This window comes from Chiloscyllium plagiosum, unplaced genomic scaffold (genome assembly GCF_037043375.1).
Source record: "Chiloscyllium plagiosum isolate Xiang-an unplaced genomic scaffold, Cpla_swu_hap1 HiC_scaffold_7, whole genome shotgun sequence".
Classification (NCBI taxonomy): Eukaryota; Metazoa; Chordata; class Chondrichthyes; order Orectolobiformes; family Hemiscylliidae; genus Chiloscyllium; species Chiloscyllium plagiosum.
In genome coordinates this window covers 15,343,655-15,361,161 of record NW_028270145.1, presented here as the reverse complement: position 1 = coordinate 15,361,161, position 17,507 = coordinate 15,343,655, and the positions used below count along the sequence as shown (strand labels likewise).

Genomic DNA, 17,507 nt, shown 5'->3' with positions numbered 1-17,507 from the left:
AGAGAATCATTGAGATGTACAGCATGGAAGCAGACCCTTCAGTCCAACCTGTCCATGCTGACCAGATATCCCAACCCAACCTCGTCCCACCTGCCAGCACCCGGCCCATAACCCTCCAAACCCTTCCTATTCATATACCCAACCAAATGTCTCTTAAATGTTGCAATTGTACCAGCCTCCACCACATCCTCTGGTAGCTCATTCCATACACGTACCACCCTCTGCGTGGAAAAGTTGCCCCTTAGGTCTCTTTTATATCTTTCCCCTCTCACCCTAAACCTATGTCCTCTAGTTCTGGACTCCCTGATCCCAGGGAAAAGACTTTGTCTATTTATCCTATCCATGCGCCTCATGATTTTGTAAACCTCTATAAGGTCACCCCTCAGCCTCTGACGCTCCAGGGAAACATCCCCACCCTGTTCAGCCTCTCCCTGTAGCTCAAATCCTCCAACCCTGGCAACATCCTTGTAAATCTTTTCTGAATCCTTTCAAGTTTCACAACATCTTTCCGATAGGAAGGAGACCAGAATTGCATGCAATATTCCAACAGTGGCCTAACCAATGTCCTGTACAGCTGCAACATGACCTCCCAACTCCTGTACACAATACTCTGACCAATAAAGGAAAGCATACCAAACGGCTTCTTCACTATCCTATCTACCTGCGACTCCACTTTTAAGGAGCTATGAACCTGCACTCCAAGGTCTCTGTGTTCAGCAACACTCCTTACAAAGTAAATTCTGTTTTGTTTAAAACTAAGTGGTTGGGCCAGCTGCATCACTGCAGGAATATCCACCATACACCTGCTTAAAACATCTAGCAAAGTTAGGGTCTGGACTACATTCTTGAAATGTTTTGAGGGGACTCTGGTCTGGTCCATAACCAGCTAAATACATTTCCAACTTGCAATAATGTTATAGGAGGGTTAGCAGGTCGTGTAATGTTTCAGAAACCAATGGTGTATAGCTGAATTTTTCAATGCAGCTAAATTAACATCACTCTGTGTGGTACATTTTAACACAAGTACCATTTCATATGCTCTATATCTTTCTTCCCTTGCTGCCTTCTTTCAGCAAGCCAATTACTGATCCAAACTGCTATATCTCCCACAATCCCATTCCTCTGCCATTTTGTACAATAGCCTACTGTGGGGAACCTTATCAAACACCTTGCTGAAATCCATATACACCACATCAACAGGTTTACTCTCATCTACCTGTTTGGTCACCTTCTCAAAGAACTCAATAAGGTTCCCTGCTTGTTCTGAGGTGCTGTGGAGTCCATGGACCATGTATATATTGGGTGTGCCATGATTGCACTCCCTTTTTGATTTTCTTAAAAACCTTCTTTGTTTTTAGTTGCACTTGAATCCCAACCTCCTGATCTTTGGGCACCCTGTGTGGAGGTGGGAGGGCAGGTCTGAAGACCTCCTCGTGGGTCTGCTCCTGGGCCTGGCCAAACTGGCCATAAACTGGTCCAGGCAGCGGGCCATGGAGGGGGTCATTATAGCCGATTGCCGACCCTCTTCCACGATTATATCAGAGCCCGGGTTTCTCTGGAGCAGGAGCACGTGGTGTCCACCTACACCCTCGAGATTTTCAGGGAAAGGTGGGCACTGCAGGGAGTGGAGTGTATTATTCCCCCCTCCAACTCTGTTTTGATTTAATCCCTGCCCTCGCCTTCACTGTTTGATCATGCAGCCTTGCCCTCTGAGAAGGACACTGCTCGTGACTGGCCACTTGTGTGTTTTCTTTCTTCCTGGTGGTGGAATATAAATAAAGATTTACGCACTTGGTGTTTTTCACTGTGTCCGACACCTGCACACACGTGACAGTGGTGTTGGGGAAAAATGAACACTAAGAAAAGAAAAAGAAAAGTAAATAAACAGGAGTGTCAGAGATTCTGCTCACACTCGGAACCACATCTGAGCTGGCTGGGTCAGTGTCACATACTACCCACATGTAAATAAAGGGTGACTTGGGAGTGGAATGCCAGCTTTCGTGGAGTTAATTCACTCCCAATGGCCAAACAAGCAACTTAGCCGTGACAGATGTTAGAAAGTCAAACAGACTGCAGCAGTTCAAGAAGGTGACTCAGCTCTTGGGTGGCATGGTGGCTCAGTGGTTAGCACTGCTGCCTCACAGCACCAGGAACCTGGGTTCAATTCCTGCCTCGACTGACTGTCTGTGTGGAGTTTGCATGTTCTCCCCGTGTCTGTGTGGGTTTCCACCTGGTGCTCCTGTTTCCTCCCACAATCCAAAGATGTGCAGTTCAGGTGAACTGGCCATGCTAAATTGCCCCTAGTATTAGGTGCATTACTCAGGGATAAATATAGGGGGTGTGGGTTACTCTTTGGAGGGTGGATGTGGACTTGTTGGGCCGAAGGGCCTGTTTCCATAGTGTAGCGAATCTAATGTAATCACCACCTTCCAAAGGACAACTGGGGGCAGGCACCAAATCCTGGCCCAGTCAGATACGCCCATGTCCAATGAGTCAACAGAAAAATAGTGTGCTGGCGGCCAAGAAAAAGTGGATTGGTCGCTGACACTCCTTGAGGTCCTTTGGTGTGCAGAAATGGGCAGGCAGCACTCCGGGCAGAGAGAAATCAGAGTTCACCATTTGACTCTTCGTCAGTGCCAGGGCGACTCTACCCGGAGTGCTGCCAGTCGCCCTGGCACTGACGAAGAGTCAAATTGTGAACTCTGATTTCTCTCTGCCTGGGTGCTGCCAGGCCTGCTGAACTTTTCCAGCAACTTCCAGTTGTTCACCCAGCCACAATCTGGAGTCTGGAGCCTGCCCCTGGTCCAGCTCCAGATGTCCAGAGGAGAGGGGAGAGAAAGCACTGCACTGCCCTGGCTGAGCCAGCAGGGGGAGAAAGAGAGTGGGCGCCACGCGCGCGCGCGCACACACACTCTCGCTACCGCGCTCTCTCTCACACTCCTCCCGTCCGGTAGGGCGGCGCTCAAGGGGGGCCACCCATCCCGTCCAGGAAAACAACTCCCAAGACTCCGTGACCCGGAACCGGAAGCGGAGCGGGTTGGCGGAGGACGGCGGTCGGTGTGGTGGGGAAGATGCCCGCAGCGGTGATGGCGGAAAACTCGGTGGGGTTCGGCAAACTGTTGGAGCAGTGTGAGCTCCAGGAGCTGGAGGTAAGGCGGGCCCCGCCGCCCCCGCAGAGAGGCCTCAGCGCGAGCCCAGTGACAGATCACATCATAGAGGGGGGAGGGGCAGGCACTGTGTGTGAGAGAGGGAGGGGGGGGCAGGCCCTGTGTGTGAGAGAGGGGGGGGCAGGCACTGTGTGTGAGAGAGGGGGGGGCAGGCACTGTGTGTGAGAGAGAGGGGGGGGCAGGCACTGTGTGTGTGAGAGAGGGGGGGGGGCAGGCACTGTGTGTGAGAGAGGGGGGGGGGCAGGCACTGTGTGTGTGAGAGAGGGGGGGGGGCAGGCACTGTGTGTGAGAGAGGGGGGGGGGGCAGGCACTGTGTGTGAGAGAGGGGGGGGGGCAGGCACTGTGTGTGTGAGAGAGGGGGGCAGGCACTGTGTGTGAGAGAGGGGGGGGGGGCAGGCACTGTGTGTGTGAGAGAGGGGGGGGCAGGCACTGTGTGTGAGAGAGGGGGGGGGGGGCAGGCACTGTGTGTGAGAGAGGGGGGGGGGGCAGGCACTGTGTGTGAGAGAGGGGGGGGCAGGCACTGTGTGTGAGGGCGGGGCAGGCACTGTGTGTGAGGGCGGGGCAGGCACTGTGTGTGAGAGAGGGGGGGCAGGCACTGTGTGTGAGAGAGGGGGGGCAGGCAATGTGTGTGAGAGAGGGGGGGGGCAGGCACTGTGAGAGAGACGGGGGGGCAGGCACTGTGTGTGAGAGAGGGGGGGGGGGGCAGGCACTGTGTGTGTGAGAGGGGGGGGCAGGCACTGTGTGTGAGAGAGGGGGGGGGGGCAGGCACTGTGTGTGAGAGAGGGGGGGGCAGGCACTGTGTGTGAGAGAGGGGGGGCAGGCACTGTGTGTGAGAGAGGGGGGGCAGGCACTGTGTGTGAGAGAGGGGGGGCAGGCACTGTGTGTGAGAGAGGGGGGGCAGGCACTGTGTGTGAGAGAGGGGGGGCAGGCACTGTGTGTGAGAGAGGGGGGGCAGGCACTGTGTGTGAGAGAGGGGGGGCAGGCAATGTGTGTGAGAGAGGGGGGGCAGGCACTGTGTGAGGGGGGGGCAGGCACTGTGTGAGGGGGGGGCAGGCACTGTGTGAGGGGGGGGCAGGCACTGTGTGTGAGAGAGGGGGCAGGCACTGTGTGTGAGAGAGGGGGGGCAGGCACTGTGTGTGAGAGAGGGGGGGCAGGCACTGTGTGAGAGAGAGGGGGGGCAGGCACTGTGTGTGAGAGAGGGGGGGGGCAGGCACTGTGTGAGGGGGGGGCAGGCACTGTGTGAGGGGGGGGCAGGCACTGTGTGAGGGGGGGGCAGGCACTGTGTGAGGGGGGGGCAGGCACTGTGTGAGGGGGGGGCAGGCACTGTGTGAGGGGGGGGCAGGCACTGTGTGAGAGAGAGGGGGGGCAGGCACTGTGTGTGAGAGAGGGGGGGCAGGCACTGTGTGAGAGAGGGGGGGCAGGCACTGTGTGTGAGAGAGGGGGGGCAGGCACTGTGTGTGAGAGAGGGGGGGCAGGCACTGTGTGTGAGAGAGGGGGGGCAGGCACTGTGTGAGAGAGGGGGGGCAGGCACTGTGTGTGAGAGAGGGGGGCAGGCACTGTGTGTGAGAGAGGGGGGGCAGGCACTGTGTGTGAGAGAGGGGGGGCAGGCACTGTGTGTGAGAGAGGGGGGGCAGGCACTGTGTGTGAGAGAGGGGGGGGCAGGCACTGTGTGTGAGAGAGGGGGGGCAGGCACTGTGTGTGAGAGAGGGGGGGCAGGCACTGTGTGTGAGAGAGGGGGGGCAGGCACTGTGTGTGAGAGAGGGGGGGCAGGCACTGTGTGTGAGAGAGGGGGGGGCAGGCACTGTGTGTGAGAGAGGGGGGGGCAGGTACTGTGTGTGAGAGAGGGGGGGGCAGGCACTGTGTGAGAGAGGGGGGGGCAGGCACTGTGTGAGAGACGGGGGGGCAGGCACTGTGTGTGAGAGGGGGGGGCAGGCACTGTGTGTGAGAGAGGGGGGGCAGGCACTGTGTGAGAGAGGGGGGGCAGGCACTGTGTGTGAGAGAGGGGGGGCAGGCACTGTGTGTGAGAGAGGGGGGGCAGGCACTGTGTGTGAGAGAGGGGGGGCAGGCACTGTGTGAGAGAGGGGGGGCAGGCACTGTGTGTGAGAGAGGGGGGGCAGGCACTGTGTGTGAGAGAGGGGGGGCAGGCACTGTGTGTGAGAGAGGGGGGGGCAGGCACTGTGTGTGAGAGAGGGGGGGCAGGCACTGTGTGTGAGAGAGGGGGGGCAGGCACTGTGTGTGAGAGAGGGGGGGCAGGCACTGTGTGTGAGAGAGGGGGGGGCAGGCACTGTGTGTGAGAGAGGGGGGGGCAGGTACTGTGTGTGAGAGAGGGGGGGGCAGGCACTGTGTGAGAGAGGGGGGGGCAGGCACTGTGTGAGAGACGGGGGGGCAGGCACTGTGTGTGAGAGGGGGGGGCAGGCACTGTGTGTGAGAGAGGGGGGGGCAGGCACTGTGTGTGAGAGAGGGGGGGGCAGGCACTGTGTGTGAGAGAGGGGGGGGGCAGGCACTGTGTGTGAGAGAGGGGGGGGCAGGCACTGTGTGTGAGAGAGGGGGGGGCAGGCACTGTGTGTGAGAGAGGGGGGGGCAGGCAGTGTGTGTGAGGGGGGGGGCAGGCACTGTGTGAGAGAGGGGGGGCAGGCACTGTGTGTGAGAGAGGGGGGACAGAGGGGGGCAGGCACTGTGTGTAAGAGGGGGGGGCAGGCACTGTGTGTAAGAGGGGGGGGCAGGCACTGTGTGTGAGAGGGGGGGGGCAGGCACTGTGTGTGAGAGAGGGGGGACAGAGGGGGGCAGGCACTGTGTGTAAGAGAGGGGGGGCAGGCACTGTGTGTGAGAGGGGGGGGGCAGGCACTGTGTGTGAGAGGGGGGGGCAGGCACTGTGTGTGAGAGAGGGGGGGCAGGCACTGTGTGTGAGAGAGGGGGGACAGAGGGGGGCAGGCACTGTGTGTGAGAGAGGGGGGGCAGGCACTGTGTGTGAGAGAGGGGGGGCAGGCACTGTGTGTGAGAGAGGGGGGGCAGGCACTGTGTGTGAGAGAGGGGGGGGCAGGCACTGTGTGTGAGAGAGGGGGGGGCAGGCACAGTGTGTGAGAGAGGGGGGGGCAGGCACTGTGTGTGAGAGAGGGGGGGGCAGGCACTGTGTGTGAGAGAGGGGGGGCAGGCAGTGTGTGTGAGGGGGGGGGCAGGCACTGTGTGTGAGAGAGGGGGGACAGAGGGGGGCAGGCACTGTGTGTGAGAGAGAGGGGGGCAGGCACTGTGTGTGAGAGAGAGGGGGGCAGGCACTGTGTGTGAGAGAGAGGGGGGCAGGCACTGTGTGTGAGAGAGAGGGGGGCAGGCACTGTGTGTGAGAGAGAGGGGGGCAGGCCCTGTGTGTGAGAGAGAGGGGGGCAGGCACTGTGTGTGAGAGAGGGGGGCAGGCACTGTGTGTGAGAGAGAGGGGGTCAGGCACTGTGTGAGAGAGGGGGGACAGAGGGGGGCAGGCACTGTGTGAGAGAGGGGGGACGGAGGGGGGCAGGCACTGTGTGAGAGAGGGGGGACGGAGGGGGGCAGGCACTGTGTGTGAGAGAGGGGGGACGGAGGGGGGCAGGCACTGTGTGTGAGAGAGGGGAGACGGAGGGGGGCAGGCACTGTGTGTGAGAGAGGGGAGACGGAGGGGGGCAGGCACTGTGTGTGAGAGAGGGGAGACGGAGGGGGGCAGGCACTGTGTGTGAGAGAGGGGAGACGGAGGGGGGCAGGCTGTGTGTGGGAGAGAGGGGAGACGGAGGGGGGCAGGCTGTGTGTGTGAGAGAGGGGAGACGGAGGGGGGCAGGCTGTGTGTGTGAGAGAGGGGAGACGGAGGGGGGCAGGCTGTGTGTGTGTGGGAGGGGGGCAGGCTGTGTGAGAGAGAGGGGGGACGGAGGGGGCCAGGCAGTGTGTGTGTGAGAGGGGGGCAGGCACTGTGTGTGAGAGAGGGGGGACAGAGTGGGGCAGGATGTGTGTGTGAGAGAGGGGGGACAGAGAGGGGCAGGCACTGTCTGAGAGAGGGGGCACAGAGAGGGGAAGGCACTGTGTGTGAGAGAGGGGGGACAGAGAGGGGCAGGCTGTGTGTGTGAGAGAGGGGGGACAGAGAGGGGCAGGCTGTGTGTGTGAGAGAGGGGGGACAGAGGGGGGCAGGCTGTGTGTGTGAGAGAGGGGGGATAGAGGGGGGCAGGCTGTGTGTGTGAGAGAGGGGGGACAGAGGGGGGCAGGCTGTGTGTGTGAGAGAGGGGGGACAGAGGGGGGCAGGCTGTGTGTGTGAGAGAGGGGGGACAGAGGGGGGCAGGCTGTGTGTGAGAGAGAGGGGGGACAGAGGGGGGCAGGCTGTGTGTGTGAGAGAGGGGGGACAGAGGGGGGCAGGCTGTGTGTGTGAGAGAGGGGGGCCAGAGGGGGGCAGGCTGTGTGTGTGAGAGAGGGGGGACAGAGGGGGGCAGGCACTGTGTGTGTGAGAGAGGGGGGACAGAGGGGGGCAGGCTGTGTGTGTGAGAGAGGGGGGACAGAGGGGGGCAGGCTGTGTGTGAGAGAGAGGGGGGCCAGAGGGGGGCAGGCCCTGTGTGTGAGAGAGAGGGGGGCAGGCCCTGTGTGTGAGAGAGAGGGGGGCAGGCCCTGTGTGTGAGAGAGAGGGGGGCAGGCCCTGTGTGTGAGAGAGAGGGGGGCAGGCCCTGTGTGTGAGAGAGAGGGGGGCAGGCCCTGTGTGTGAGAGAGAGGGGGGCAGGCCCTGTGTGTGAGAGAGAGGGGGGCAGGCCCTGTGTGTGAGAGAGAGGGGGGCAGGCCCTGTGTGTGAGAGAGAGGGGGGCAGGCCCTGTGTGTGAGAGAGAGGGGGGCAGGCCCTGTGTGTGAGAGAGAGGGGGACAGGCCCTGTGTGTGAGAGAGAGGGGGACAGGCCCTGTGTGTGAGAGAGAGGGGGACAGGCCCTGTGTGTGAGAGAGAGGGGGACAGAGAGGGACAGGCCCTGTGTGTGAGAGAGAGGGGGACAGAGTGGGACAGGCACTGTGAGAGAGGGGGCAGAGGGGCAGGCAGTGTGTGTGAGAGGGGGGACAGAGGGGGGCAGGCAGTGTATGTGAGAGGGGGGACAGGCAGTGTGTGTGAGAGAGGGGGGACAGAGGGGGGCAGGCACTGTGTGTGAGAGAGGGGGGACAGAGGGGGGCAGGCACTGTGTGTGAGAGAGGGGGGACAGAGGGGGGAAGGCTGTGTGTGTGAGAGAGAGGGGGGACAGAGAGGGGCAGGCACTGTGTGTGAGAGAGGGGGGACAGTGGGGGGCAGGGACTGTGTGTGTGAGAGGGGGGACAGAGAGGGGCAGGCACAGTGTGTCTGAGAGGGGGGACAGTGGGGGGGCAGGCAGTGTGTGAGAGAGAGGGGGGACAGAGGGGGGCAGGCAGTGTGTGTGTGAGAGAGGGGGGACAGAGGGGGGCAGGCAGTGTGTGAGAGAGAGGGGGTCAGAGGGGGGCAGGCAGTGTGTGTGAGTGAGGGGGGCAGGCACTGTGTGTGAGAGAGGGGGGACAGAGAGGGGCAGGCTGTGTGTGTGAGAGAGGGGGGGCAGAGGGGGGCAGGCTGTGTGTGTGAGAGAGGGGAGACAGAGGGGGGCAGGCTGTGTGTGTGAGAGAGGGTGGACGGAGGGGGGCAGGCTGTGTGTGTGAGAGAGGGGGGACAGAGAGGGGCAGGCACTGTGTGTGTGAGAGGGGGGACAGAGAGGGGCAGGCACTGTGTGTGAGAGGGGGGACTGAGAGGGGCAGGCACTGTGTGTGAGAGAGGGGGGACAGAGAGGGGCAGGCACTGTGTGAGAGAGGGGGGACAGAGGGGCAGGCACTGTGTGAGAGAGGGGGGACAGAGAGGGGCAGGCACTGTGTGAGAGAGGGGAGACAGAGAGGGGCAGGCACTGTGTGTGAGAGACGGGGGACAGAGAGGGACAGGCCCTGTGTGTGAGAGAGGGGGGACAGAGGGACAGGCCCTGTGTGTGAGAGAGGGGGGACAGAGGGACAGGCACTGTGTGAGAGAGGGGAGACGGAGGGGCCGAGGCACTGTGTGTGTGTGAGAGAGGGGAACAGAGAGGGGCAGGCACTGTGTGTGAGAGAGGGGGGACAGAGAGGGGCAGGCACTGTGTGTGAGAGAGAGGGGGGACAGAGTGGGGCAGGCACTGTGTGTGAGAGAGGGGGGACAGAGGGGGGCAGGCTGTGTGTGTGAGAGAGGGGGGACCGAGAGGGGCAGGCACTGTGTGTGAGAGAGGGGGGACAGAGAGGGGCAGGCACTGTGTGTGAGAGAGGGGGGACAGAGGGGGGCAGGCACTGTGTGTGAGAGAGAGGGGGGCAGGCACTGTGTGTGAGGGGAGGGGCAGGCTGTGTGTGTGAGAGAGAGGGGGGCAGGCACTGTGTGTGAGAGAGAGGGGGGCAGGCACTGTGTGTGAGAGAGAGGGGGGCAGGCACTGTGTGTGAGAGAGAGGGGGGCAGGCACTGTGTGTGAGAGAGGGGGGGGCAGGCACTGTGTGTGAGAGAGGGGGGGGCAGGCACTGTGTGTGAGAGAGGGGGGGGCAGGCACTGTGTGTGAGAGAGGGGGGGGCAGGCACTGTGTGTGAGAGAGGGGGGGGGCAGGCACTGTGTGTGAGAGAGGGGGGGGCAGGCACTGTGTGTGAGAGAGGGGGGGGGGCAGGCACTGTGTGTGAGAGAGGGGGGACAGAGGGGGGCAGGCACTGTGTGTGAGAGAGAGGGGGGCAGGCACTGTGTGTGAGGGGAGGGGCAGGCTGTGTGTGTGAGAGAGAGGGGGGCAGGCACTGTGTGTGAGAGAGAGGGGGGCAGGCACTGTGTGTGAGAGAGAGGGGGGCAGGCACTGTGTGTGAGAGAGAGGGGGGCAGGCACTGTGTGTGAGAGAGGGGGGGGCAGGCACTGTGTGTGAGAGAGGGGGGGGCAGGCACTGTGTGTGAGAGAGGGGGGGGCAGGCACTGTGTGTGAGAGAGGGGGGGGCAGGCACTGTGTGTGAGAGAGGGGGGGGGCAGGCACTGTGTGTGAGAGAGGGGGGGGCAGGCACTGTGTGTGAGAGAGGGGGGGGGCAGGCACTGTGTGTGAGAGAGGGGGGGGCAGGCACTGTGTGAGAGAGAGGGGGGCAGGCACTGTGTGTGAGAGAGGGGGGGGGCAGGCACTGTGTGTGAGAGAGGGGGGGTGCAGGCACTGTGTGTGAGAGAGGGGGGGTGCAGGCACTGTGTGTGAGAGGGGGGGGTGCAGGCACTGTGTGTGAGAGGGGGGGGGGCAGGCACTGTGTGTGAGAGAGGGGGGGGGCAGGCACTGTGTGTGAGAGAGGGGGGGGGCAGGCACTGTGTGTGAGAGAGGGGGGGGGCAGGCACTGTGTGTGAGAGAGGGGGGCAGGCACTGTGTGTGAGAGAGGGGGGGGGGCAGGCACTGTGTGTGAGAGAGGGGGGGGCAGGCACTGTGTGTGAGAGAGGGGGGGGCAGGCACTGTGTGTGAGAGAGGGGGGGCAGGCACTGTGTGTGAGAGAGGGGGGCAGGCCCTGTGTGTGAGAGAGAGGGGAGACGGAGGGGGGCAGGCTGTGTGTGTGAGAGAGGGGAGACGGAGGGGGGCAGGCTGTGTGTGTGAGAGAGGGGAGACGGAGGGGGGCAGGCTGTGTGTGTGAGAGAGGGGAGACGGAGGGGGGCAGGCTGTGTGTGTGAGAGAGGGGGGACGGAGGGGGGGCAGGCTGTGTGAGAGAGAGAGGGGAGACGGAGGGGGCCAGGCAGTGTGTGTGTGGGAGGGGGGGCAGGCTGTGTGAGAGAGAGAGGGGAGACGGAGGGGGCCAGGCAGTGTGTGTGTGAGAGGGGGGCAGGCACTGTGTGTGAGAGAGGGGGGACAGAGGGGGGCAGGCTGTGTGTGTGAGAGAGGGGGGACAGAGGGGGGCAGGCACTGTGTGTGAGAGAGAGGGGGGACAGAGGGGGGCAGGCCCTGTGTGTGAGAGAGAGGGGGGCAGGCCCTGTGTGTGAGAGAGAGGGGGGCAGGCCCTGTGTGTGAGAGAGAGGGGGGCAGGCCCTGTGTGTGAGAGAGAGGGGGGCAGGCCCTGTGTGTGAGAGAGAGGGGGGCAGGCCCTGTGTGTGAGAGAGAGGGGGGCAGGCCCTGTGTGTGAGAGAGAGGGGGGCAGGCCCTGTGTGTGAGAGAGAGGGGGGCAGGCCCTGTGTGTGAGAGAGAGGGGGGCAGGCCCTGTGTGTGAGAGAGAGGGGGGACAGGCCCTGTGTGTGAGAGAGAGGGGGGACAGGCCCTGTGTGTGAGAGAGAGGGGGGACAGGCCCTGTGTGTGAGAGAGAGGGGGGACAGGCCCTGTGTGTGAGAGAGAGGGGGGACAGAGAGGGGCAGGCACTGTGTGTGTGAGAGGGGGGACAGAGAGGGGCAGGCACTGTGTGTGTGAGAGGGGGGACAGAGAGGGGCAGGCACTGTGTGTCTGAGAGGGGGGACAGAGGGGGGCAGGCAGTGTGTGAGAGAGAGGGGGGACAGAGGGGGGCAGGCAGTGTGTGTGTGAGAGAGGGGGGACAGAGGGGGGCAGGCAGTGTGTGTGAGAGAGGGGGGCAGGCAGTGTGTGTGAGAGAGGGGGGACAGAGAGGGGCAGGCTGTGTGTGTGAGAGAGGGGGGGCGGAGGGGGGCAGGCTGTGTGTGTGAGAGAGGGGGGGCGGAGGGGGGCAGGCTGTGTGTGTGAGAGAGGGGAGGCGGAGGGGGGCAGGCTGTGTGTGTGAGGGAGGGGGGACGGAGGGCGGCAGGCTGTGTGTGTGAGAGAGGGGGGACGGAGGGGGGCAGGCTGTGTGTGTGAGAGAGGGGGGACAGAGAGGGGCAGGCACTGTGTGTGTGAGAGGGGGGACAGAGAGGGGCAGGCACTGTGTGTGAGAGGGGGGACTGAGGGGCAGGCACTGTGTGTGAGAGAGGGGGGACAGAGAGGGGCAGGCACTGTGTGAGAGAGCGGGGACAGAGGGGCAGGCACTGTGTGAGAGAGGGGGGACAGAGAGGGGCAGGCACTGTGTGAGAGAGGGGAGACAGAGAGGGGCAGGCACTGTGTGAGAGAGGGGGGACAGAGAGGGGCAGGCACTGTGTGAGAGAGGGGAGACAGAGAGGGGCAGGCACTGTGTGAGAGAGACGGGGGACAGAGGGACAGGCCCTGTGTGTGAGAGAGGGTGGACGGAGGGGGGCAGGCTGTGTGTGTGAGAGAGGGGGGACAGAGAGGGGCAGGCACTGTGTGTGTGAGAGGGGGGACAGAGAGGGGCAGGCACTGTGTGTGTGAGAGGGGGGACTGAGAGGGGCAGGCACTGTGTGTGAGAGAGGGGGGACAGAGAGGGGCAGGCACTGTGTGAGAGAGGGGGGACAGAGAGGGGCAGGCACTGTGTGAGAGAGGGGGGACAGAGAGGGGCAGGCACTGTGTGAGAGAGGGGAGACAGAGAGGGGCAGGCACTGTGTGTGAGAGACGGGGGACAGAGAGGGACAGGCCCTGTGTGTGTGAGAGGGGGGACAGAGGGACAGGCCCTGTGTGTGAGAGAGGGGGGACGGAGGGACAGGCACTGTGTGAGAGAGAGGGGGACAGAGAGGGGCAGGCACTGTGTGAGAGAGGTGCGACAGAGTGGGACAGGCACTGTGTGTGAGAGAGGGGGGACAGAGAGGGCCAGGCACTGTGAGAGAGGGGGCCGAGGGGCAGGCACTGTGTGTGAGAGGGGGGACAGAGGGGGGCAGGCACTGTGTGTGAGAGGGGGGACAGAGGGGGGCAGGCACTGTGTGTGAGAGAGGGGGGACAGAGGGGGGCAGGCTGTGTGTGTGAGAGAGGGGGGACAGAGGGGGGCAGGCACTGTGTGTGAGAGAGGGGGGACAGAGGGGGGCAGGCTGTGTGTGTGAGAGAGGGGGGACAGAGAGGGGCAGGCACTGTGTGTGAGAGAGGGGGGACAGAGGGGGGCAGGCTGTGTGTGTGAGAGAGGGGAGACGGAGGGGGGCAGGCACTGTGTGTGAGAGAGGGGAGACGGAGGGGGGCAGGCACTGTGTGTGAGAGAGGGGAGACGGAGGGGGGCAGGCACTGTGTGTGAGAGAGGGGAGACGGAGGGGGGCAGGCTGTGTGTGGGAGAGAGGGGAGACGGAGGGGGGCAGGCTGTGTGTGTGAGAGAGGGGAGACGGAGGGGGGCAGGCTGTGTGTGTGAGAGAGGGGAGACGGAGGGGGGCAGGCTGTGTGTGTGTGGGAGGGGGGCAGGCTGTGTGAGAGAGAGGGGGGACGGAGGGGGCCAGGCAGTGTGTGTGTGAGAGGGGGGCAGGCACTGTGTGTGAGAGAGGGGGGACAGAGTGGGGCAGGATGTGTGTGTGAGAGAGGGGGGACAGAGAGGGGCAGGCACTGTCTGAGAGAGGGGGCACAGAGAGGGGAAGGCACTGTGTGTGAGAGAGGGGGGACAGAGAGGGGCAGGCTGTGTGTGTGAGAGAGGGGGGACAGAGAGGGGCAGGCTGTGTGTGTGAGAGAGGGGGGACAGAGGGGGGCAGGCTGTGTGTGTGAGAGAGGGGGGATAGAGGGGGGCAGGCTGTGTGTGTGAGAGAGGGGGGACAGAGGGGGGCAGGCTGTGTGTGTGAGAGAGGGGGGACAGAGGGGGGCAGGCTGTGTGTGTGAGAGAGGGGGGACAGAGGGGGGCAGGCTGTGTGTGAGAGAGAGGGGGGACAGAGGGGGGCAGGCTGTGTGTGTGAGAGAGGGGGGACAGAGGGGGGCAGGCTGTGTGTGTGAGAGAGGGGGGCCAGAGGGGGGCAGGCTGTGTGTGTGAGAGAGGGGGGACAGAGAGGGGCAGGCTGTGTGTGTGAGAGAGGGGGGACAGAGGGGGGCAGGCTGTGTGTGTGAGAGAGGGGGGATAGAGGGGGGCAGGCTGTGTGTGTGAGAGAGGGGGGACAGAGGGGGGCAGGCTGTGTGTGTGAGAGAGGGGGGACAGAGGGGGGCAGGCTGTGTGTGTGAGAGAGGGGGGACAGAGGGGGGCAGGCTGTGTGTGAGAGAGAGGGGGGACAGAGGGGGGCAGGCTGTGTGTGTGAGAGAGGGGGGACAGAGGGGGGCAGGCTGTGTGTGTGAGAGAGGGGGGCCAGAGGGGGGCAGGCTGTGTGTGTGAGAGAGGGGGGACAGAGGGGGGCAGGCACTGTGTGTGTGAGAGAGGGGGGACAGAGGGGGGCAGGCTGTGTGTGTGAGAGAGGGGGGACAGAGGGGGGCAGGCTGTGTGTGAGAGAGAGGGGGGCCAGAGGGGGGCAGGCCCTGTGTGTGAGAGAGAGGGGGGCAGGCCCTGTGTGTGAGAGAGAGGGGGGCAGGCCCTGTGTGTGAGAGAGAGGGGGGCAGGCCCTGTGTGTGAGAGAGAGGGGGGCAGGCCCTGTGTGTGAGAGAGAGGGGGGCAGGCCCTGTGTGTGAGAGAGAGGGGGGCAGGCCCTGTGTGTGAGAGAGAGGGGGGCAGGCCCTGTGTGTGAGAGAGAGGGGGACAGGCCCTGTGTGTGAGAGAGAGGGGGACAGGCCCTGTGTGTGAGAGAGAGGGGGACAGAGAGGGACAGGCCCTGTGTGTGAGAGAGAGGGGGACAGAGTGGGACAGGCACTGTGAGAGAGGGGGCAGAGGGGCAGGCAGTGTGTGTGAGAGGGGGGACAGAGGGGGGCAGGCAGTGTATGTGAGAGGGGGGACAGGCAGTGTGTGTGAGAGAGGGGGGACAGAGGGGGGCAGGCACTGTGTGTGAGAGAGGGGGGACAGAGGGGGGCAGGCACTGTGTGTGAGAGAGGGGGGACAGAGGGGGGAAGGCTGTGTGTGTGAGAGAGAGGGGGGACAGAGAGGGGCAGGCACTGTGTGTGAGAGAGGGGGGACAGTGGGGGGCAGGGACTGTGTGTGTGAGAGGGGGGACAGAGAGGGGCAGGCACAGTGTGTCTGAGAGGGGGGACAGTGGGGGGGCAGGCAGTGTGTGAGAGAGAGGGGGGACAGAGGGGGGCAGGCAGTGTGTGTGTGAGAGAGGGGGGACAGAGGGGGGCAGGCAGTGTGTGAGAGAGAGGGGGTCAGAGGGGGGCAGGCAGTGTGTGTGAGTGAGGGGGGCAGGCACTGTGTGTGAGAGAGGGGGGACAGAGAGGGGCAGGCTGTGTGTGTGAGAGAGGGGGGGCAGAGGGGGGCAGGCTGTGTGTGTGAGAGAGGGGAGACAGAGGGGGGCAGGCTGTGTGTGTGAGAGAGGGTGGACGGAGGGGGGCAGGCTGTGTGTGTGAGAGAGGGGGGACAGAGAGGGGCAGGCACTGTGTGTGTGAGAGGGGGGACAGAGAGGGGCAGGCACTGTGTGTGAGAGGGGGGACTGAGAGGGGCAGGCACTGTGTGTGAGAGAGGGGGGACAGAGAGGGGCAGGCACTGTGTGAGAGAGGGGGGACAGAGGGGCAGGCACTGTGTGAGAGAGGGGGGACAGAGAGGGGCAGGCACTGTGTGAGAGAGGGGAGACAGAGAGGGGCAGGCACTGTGTGTGAGAGACGGGGGACAGAGAGGGACAGGCCCTGTGTGTGAGAGAGGGGGGACAGAGGGACAGGCCCTGTGTGTGAGAGAGGGGGGACAGAGGGACAGGCACTGTGTGAGAGAGGGGAGACGGAGGGGCCGAGGCACTGTGTGTGTGTGAGAGAGGGGAACAGAGAGGGGCAGGCACTGTGTGTGAGAGAGGGGGGACAGAGAGGGGCAGGCACTGTGTGTGAGAGAGAGGGGGGACAGAGTGGGGCAGGCACTGTGTGTGAGAGAGGGGGGACAGAGGGGGGCAGGCTGTGTGTGTGAGAGAGGGGGGACCGAGAGGGGCAGGCACTGTGTGTGAGAGAGGGGGGACAGAGAGGGGCAGGCACTGTGTGTGAGAGAGGGGGGACAGAGGGGGGCAGGCACTGTGTGTGAGAGAGAGGGGGGCAGGCACTGTGTGTGAGGGGAGGGGCAGGCTGTGTGTGTGAGAGAGAGGGGGGCAGGCACTGTGTGTGAGAGAGAGGGGGGCAGGCACTGTGTGTGAGAGAGAGGGGGGCAGGCACTGTGTGTGAGAGAGAGGGGGGCAGGCACTGTGTGTGAGAGAGGGGGGGGCAGGCACTGTGTGTGAGAGAGGGGGGGGCAGGCACTGTGTGTGAGAGAGGGGGGGGCAGGCACTGTGTGTGAGAGAGGGGGGGGCAGGCACTGTGTGTGAGAGAGGGGGGGGGCAGGCACTGTGTGTGAGAGAGGGGGGGGCAGGCACTGTGTGTGAGAGAGGGGGGGGCAGGCACTGTGTGTGAGAGAGGGGGGACAGAGGGGGGCAGGCACTGTGTGTGAGAGAGAGGGGGGCAGGCACTGTGTGTGAGGGGAGGGGCAGGCTGTGTGTGTGAGAGAGAGGGGGGCAGGCACTGTGTGTGAGAGAGAGGGGGGCAGGCACTGTGTGTGAGAGAGAGGGGGGCAGGCACTGTGTGTGAGAGAGAGGGGGGCAGGCACTGTGTGTGAGAGAGGGGGGGGCAGGCACTGTGTGTGAGAGAGGGGGGGGCAGGCACTGTGTGTGAGAGAGGGGGGGGCAGGCACTGTGTGTGAGAGAGGGGGGGGCAGGCACTGTGTGTGAGAGAGGGGGGGGGCAGGCACTGTGTGTGAGAGAGGGGGGGGCAGGCACTGTGTGTGAGAGAGGGGGGGGGCAGGCACTGTGTGTGAGAGAGGGGGGGGCAGGCACTGTGTGAGAGAGAGGGGGGCAGGCACTGTGTGTGAGAGAGGGGGGGGGCAGGCACTGTGTGTGAGAGAGGGGGGGTGCAGGCACTGTGTGTGAGAGAGGGGGGGTGCAGGCACTGTGTGTGAGAGGGGGGGGGGCAGGCACTGTGTGTGAGAGAGGGGGGGGGCAGGCACTGTGTGTGAGAGAGGGGGGGGGCAGGCACTGTGTGTGAGAGAGGGGGGGGGCAGGCACTGTGTGTGAGAGAGGGGGGCAGGCACTGTGTGTGAGAGAGGGGGGGGGGCAGGCACTGTGTGTGAGAGAGGGGGGGGCAGGCACTGTGTGTGAGAGAGGGGGGGGCAGGCACTGTGTGTGAGAGAGGGGGGGCAGGCACTGTGTGTGAGAGAGGGGGGCAGGCCCTGTGTGTGAGAGAGAGGGGAGACGGAGGGGGGCAGGCTGTGTGTGTGAGAGAGGGGAGACGGAGGGGGGCAGGCTGTGTGTGTGAGAGAGGGGAGACGGAGGGGGGCAGGCTGTGTGTGTGAGAGAGGGGAGACGGAGGGGGGCAGGCTGTGTGTGTGAGAGAGGGGGGACGGAGGGGGGGCAGGCTGTGTGAGAGAGAGAGGGGAGACGGAGGGGGCCAGGCAGTGTGTGTGTGGGAGGGGGGGCAGGCTGTGTGAGAGAGAGAGGGGAGACGGAGGGGGCCAGGCAGTGTGTGTGTGAGAGGGGGGCAGGCACTG

At 64.0% G+C, this 17,507-nt stretch overlaps 1 protein-coding gene across 1 annotated transcript in view; it reads left to right on the top strand.

Annotated features, from left to right (window-relative positions):
• Window positions 1-3,000: 3,000 nt before the first annotated feature.
• Window positions 3,001-17,507, top strand: part of cops8 (COP9 signalosome subunit 8) — a 79,332-nt gene continuing 64,825 nt past the window's right edge. Inside the window, exon 1 of the mRNA XM_087988763.1 lies at window positions 3,001-3,149. Within this exon, the coding sequence (XP_087844889.1) occupies window positions 3,072-3,149 (78 nt within the window). The 5' untranslated portion in view covers window positions 3,001-3,071. The remainder of the gene's footprint in view (window positions 3,150-17,507) is intronic.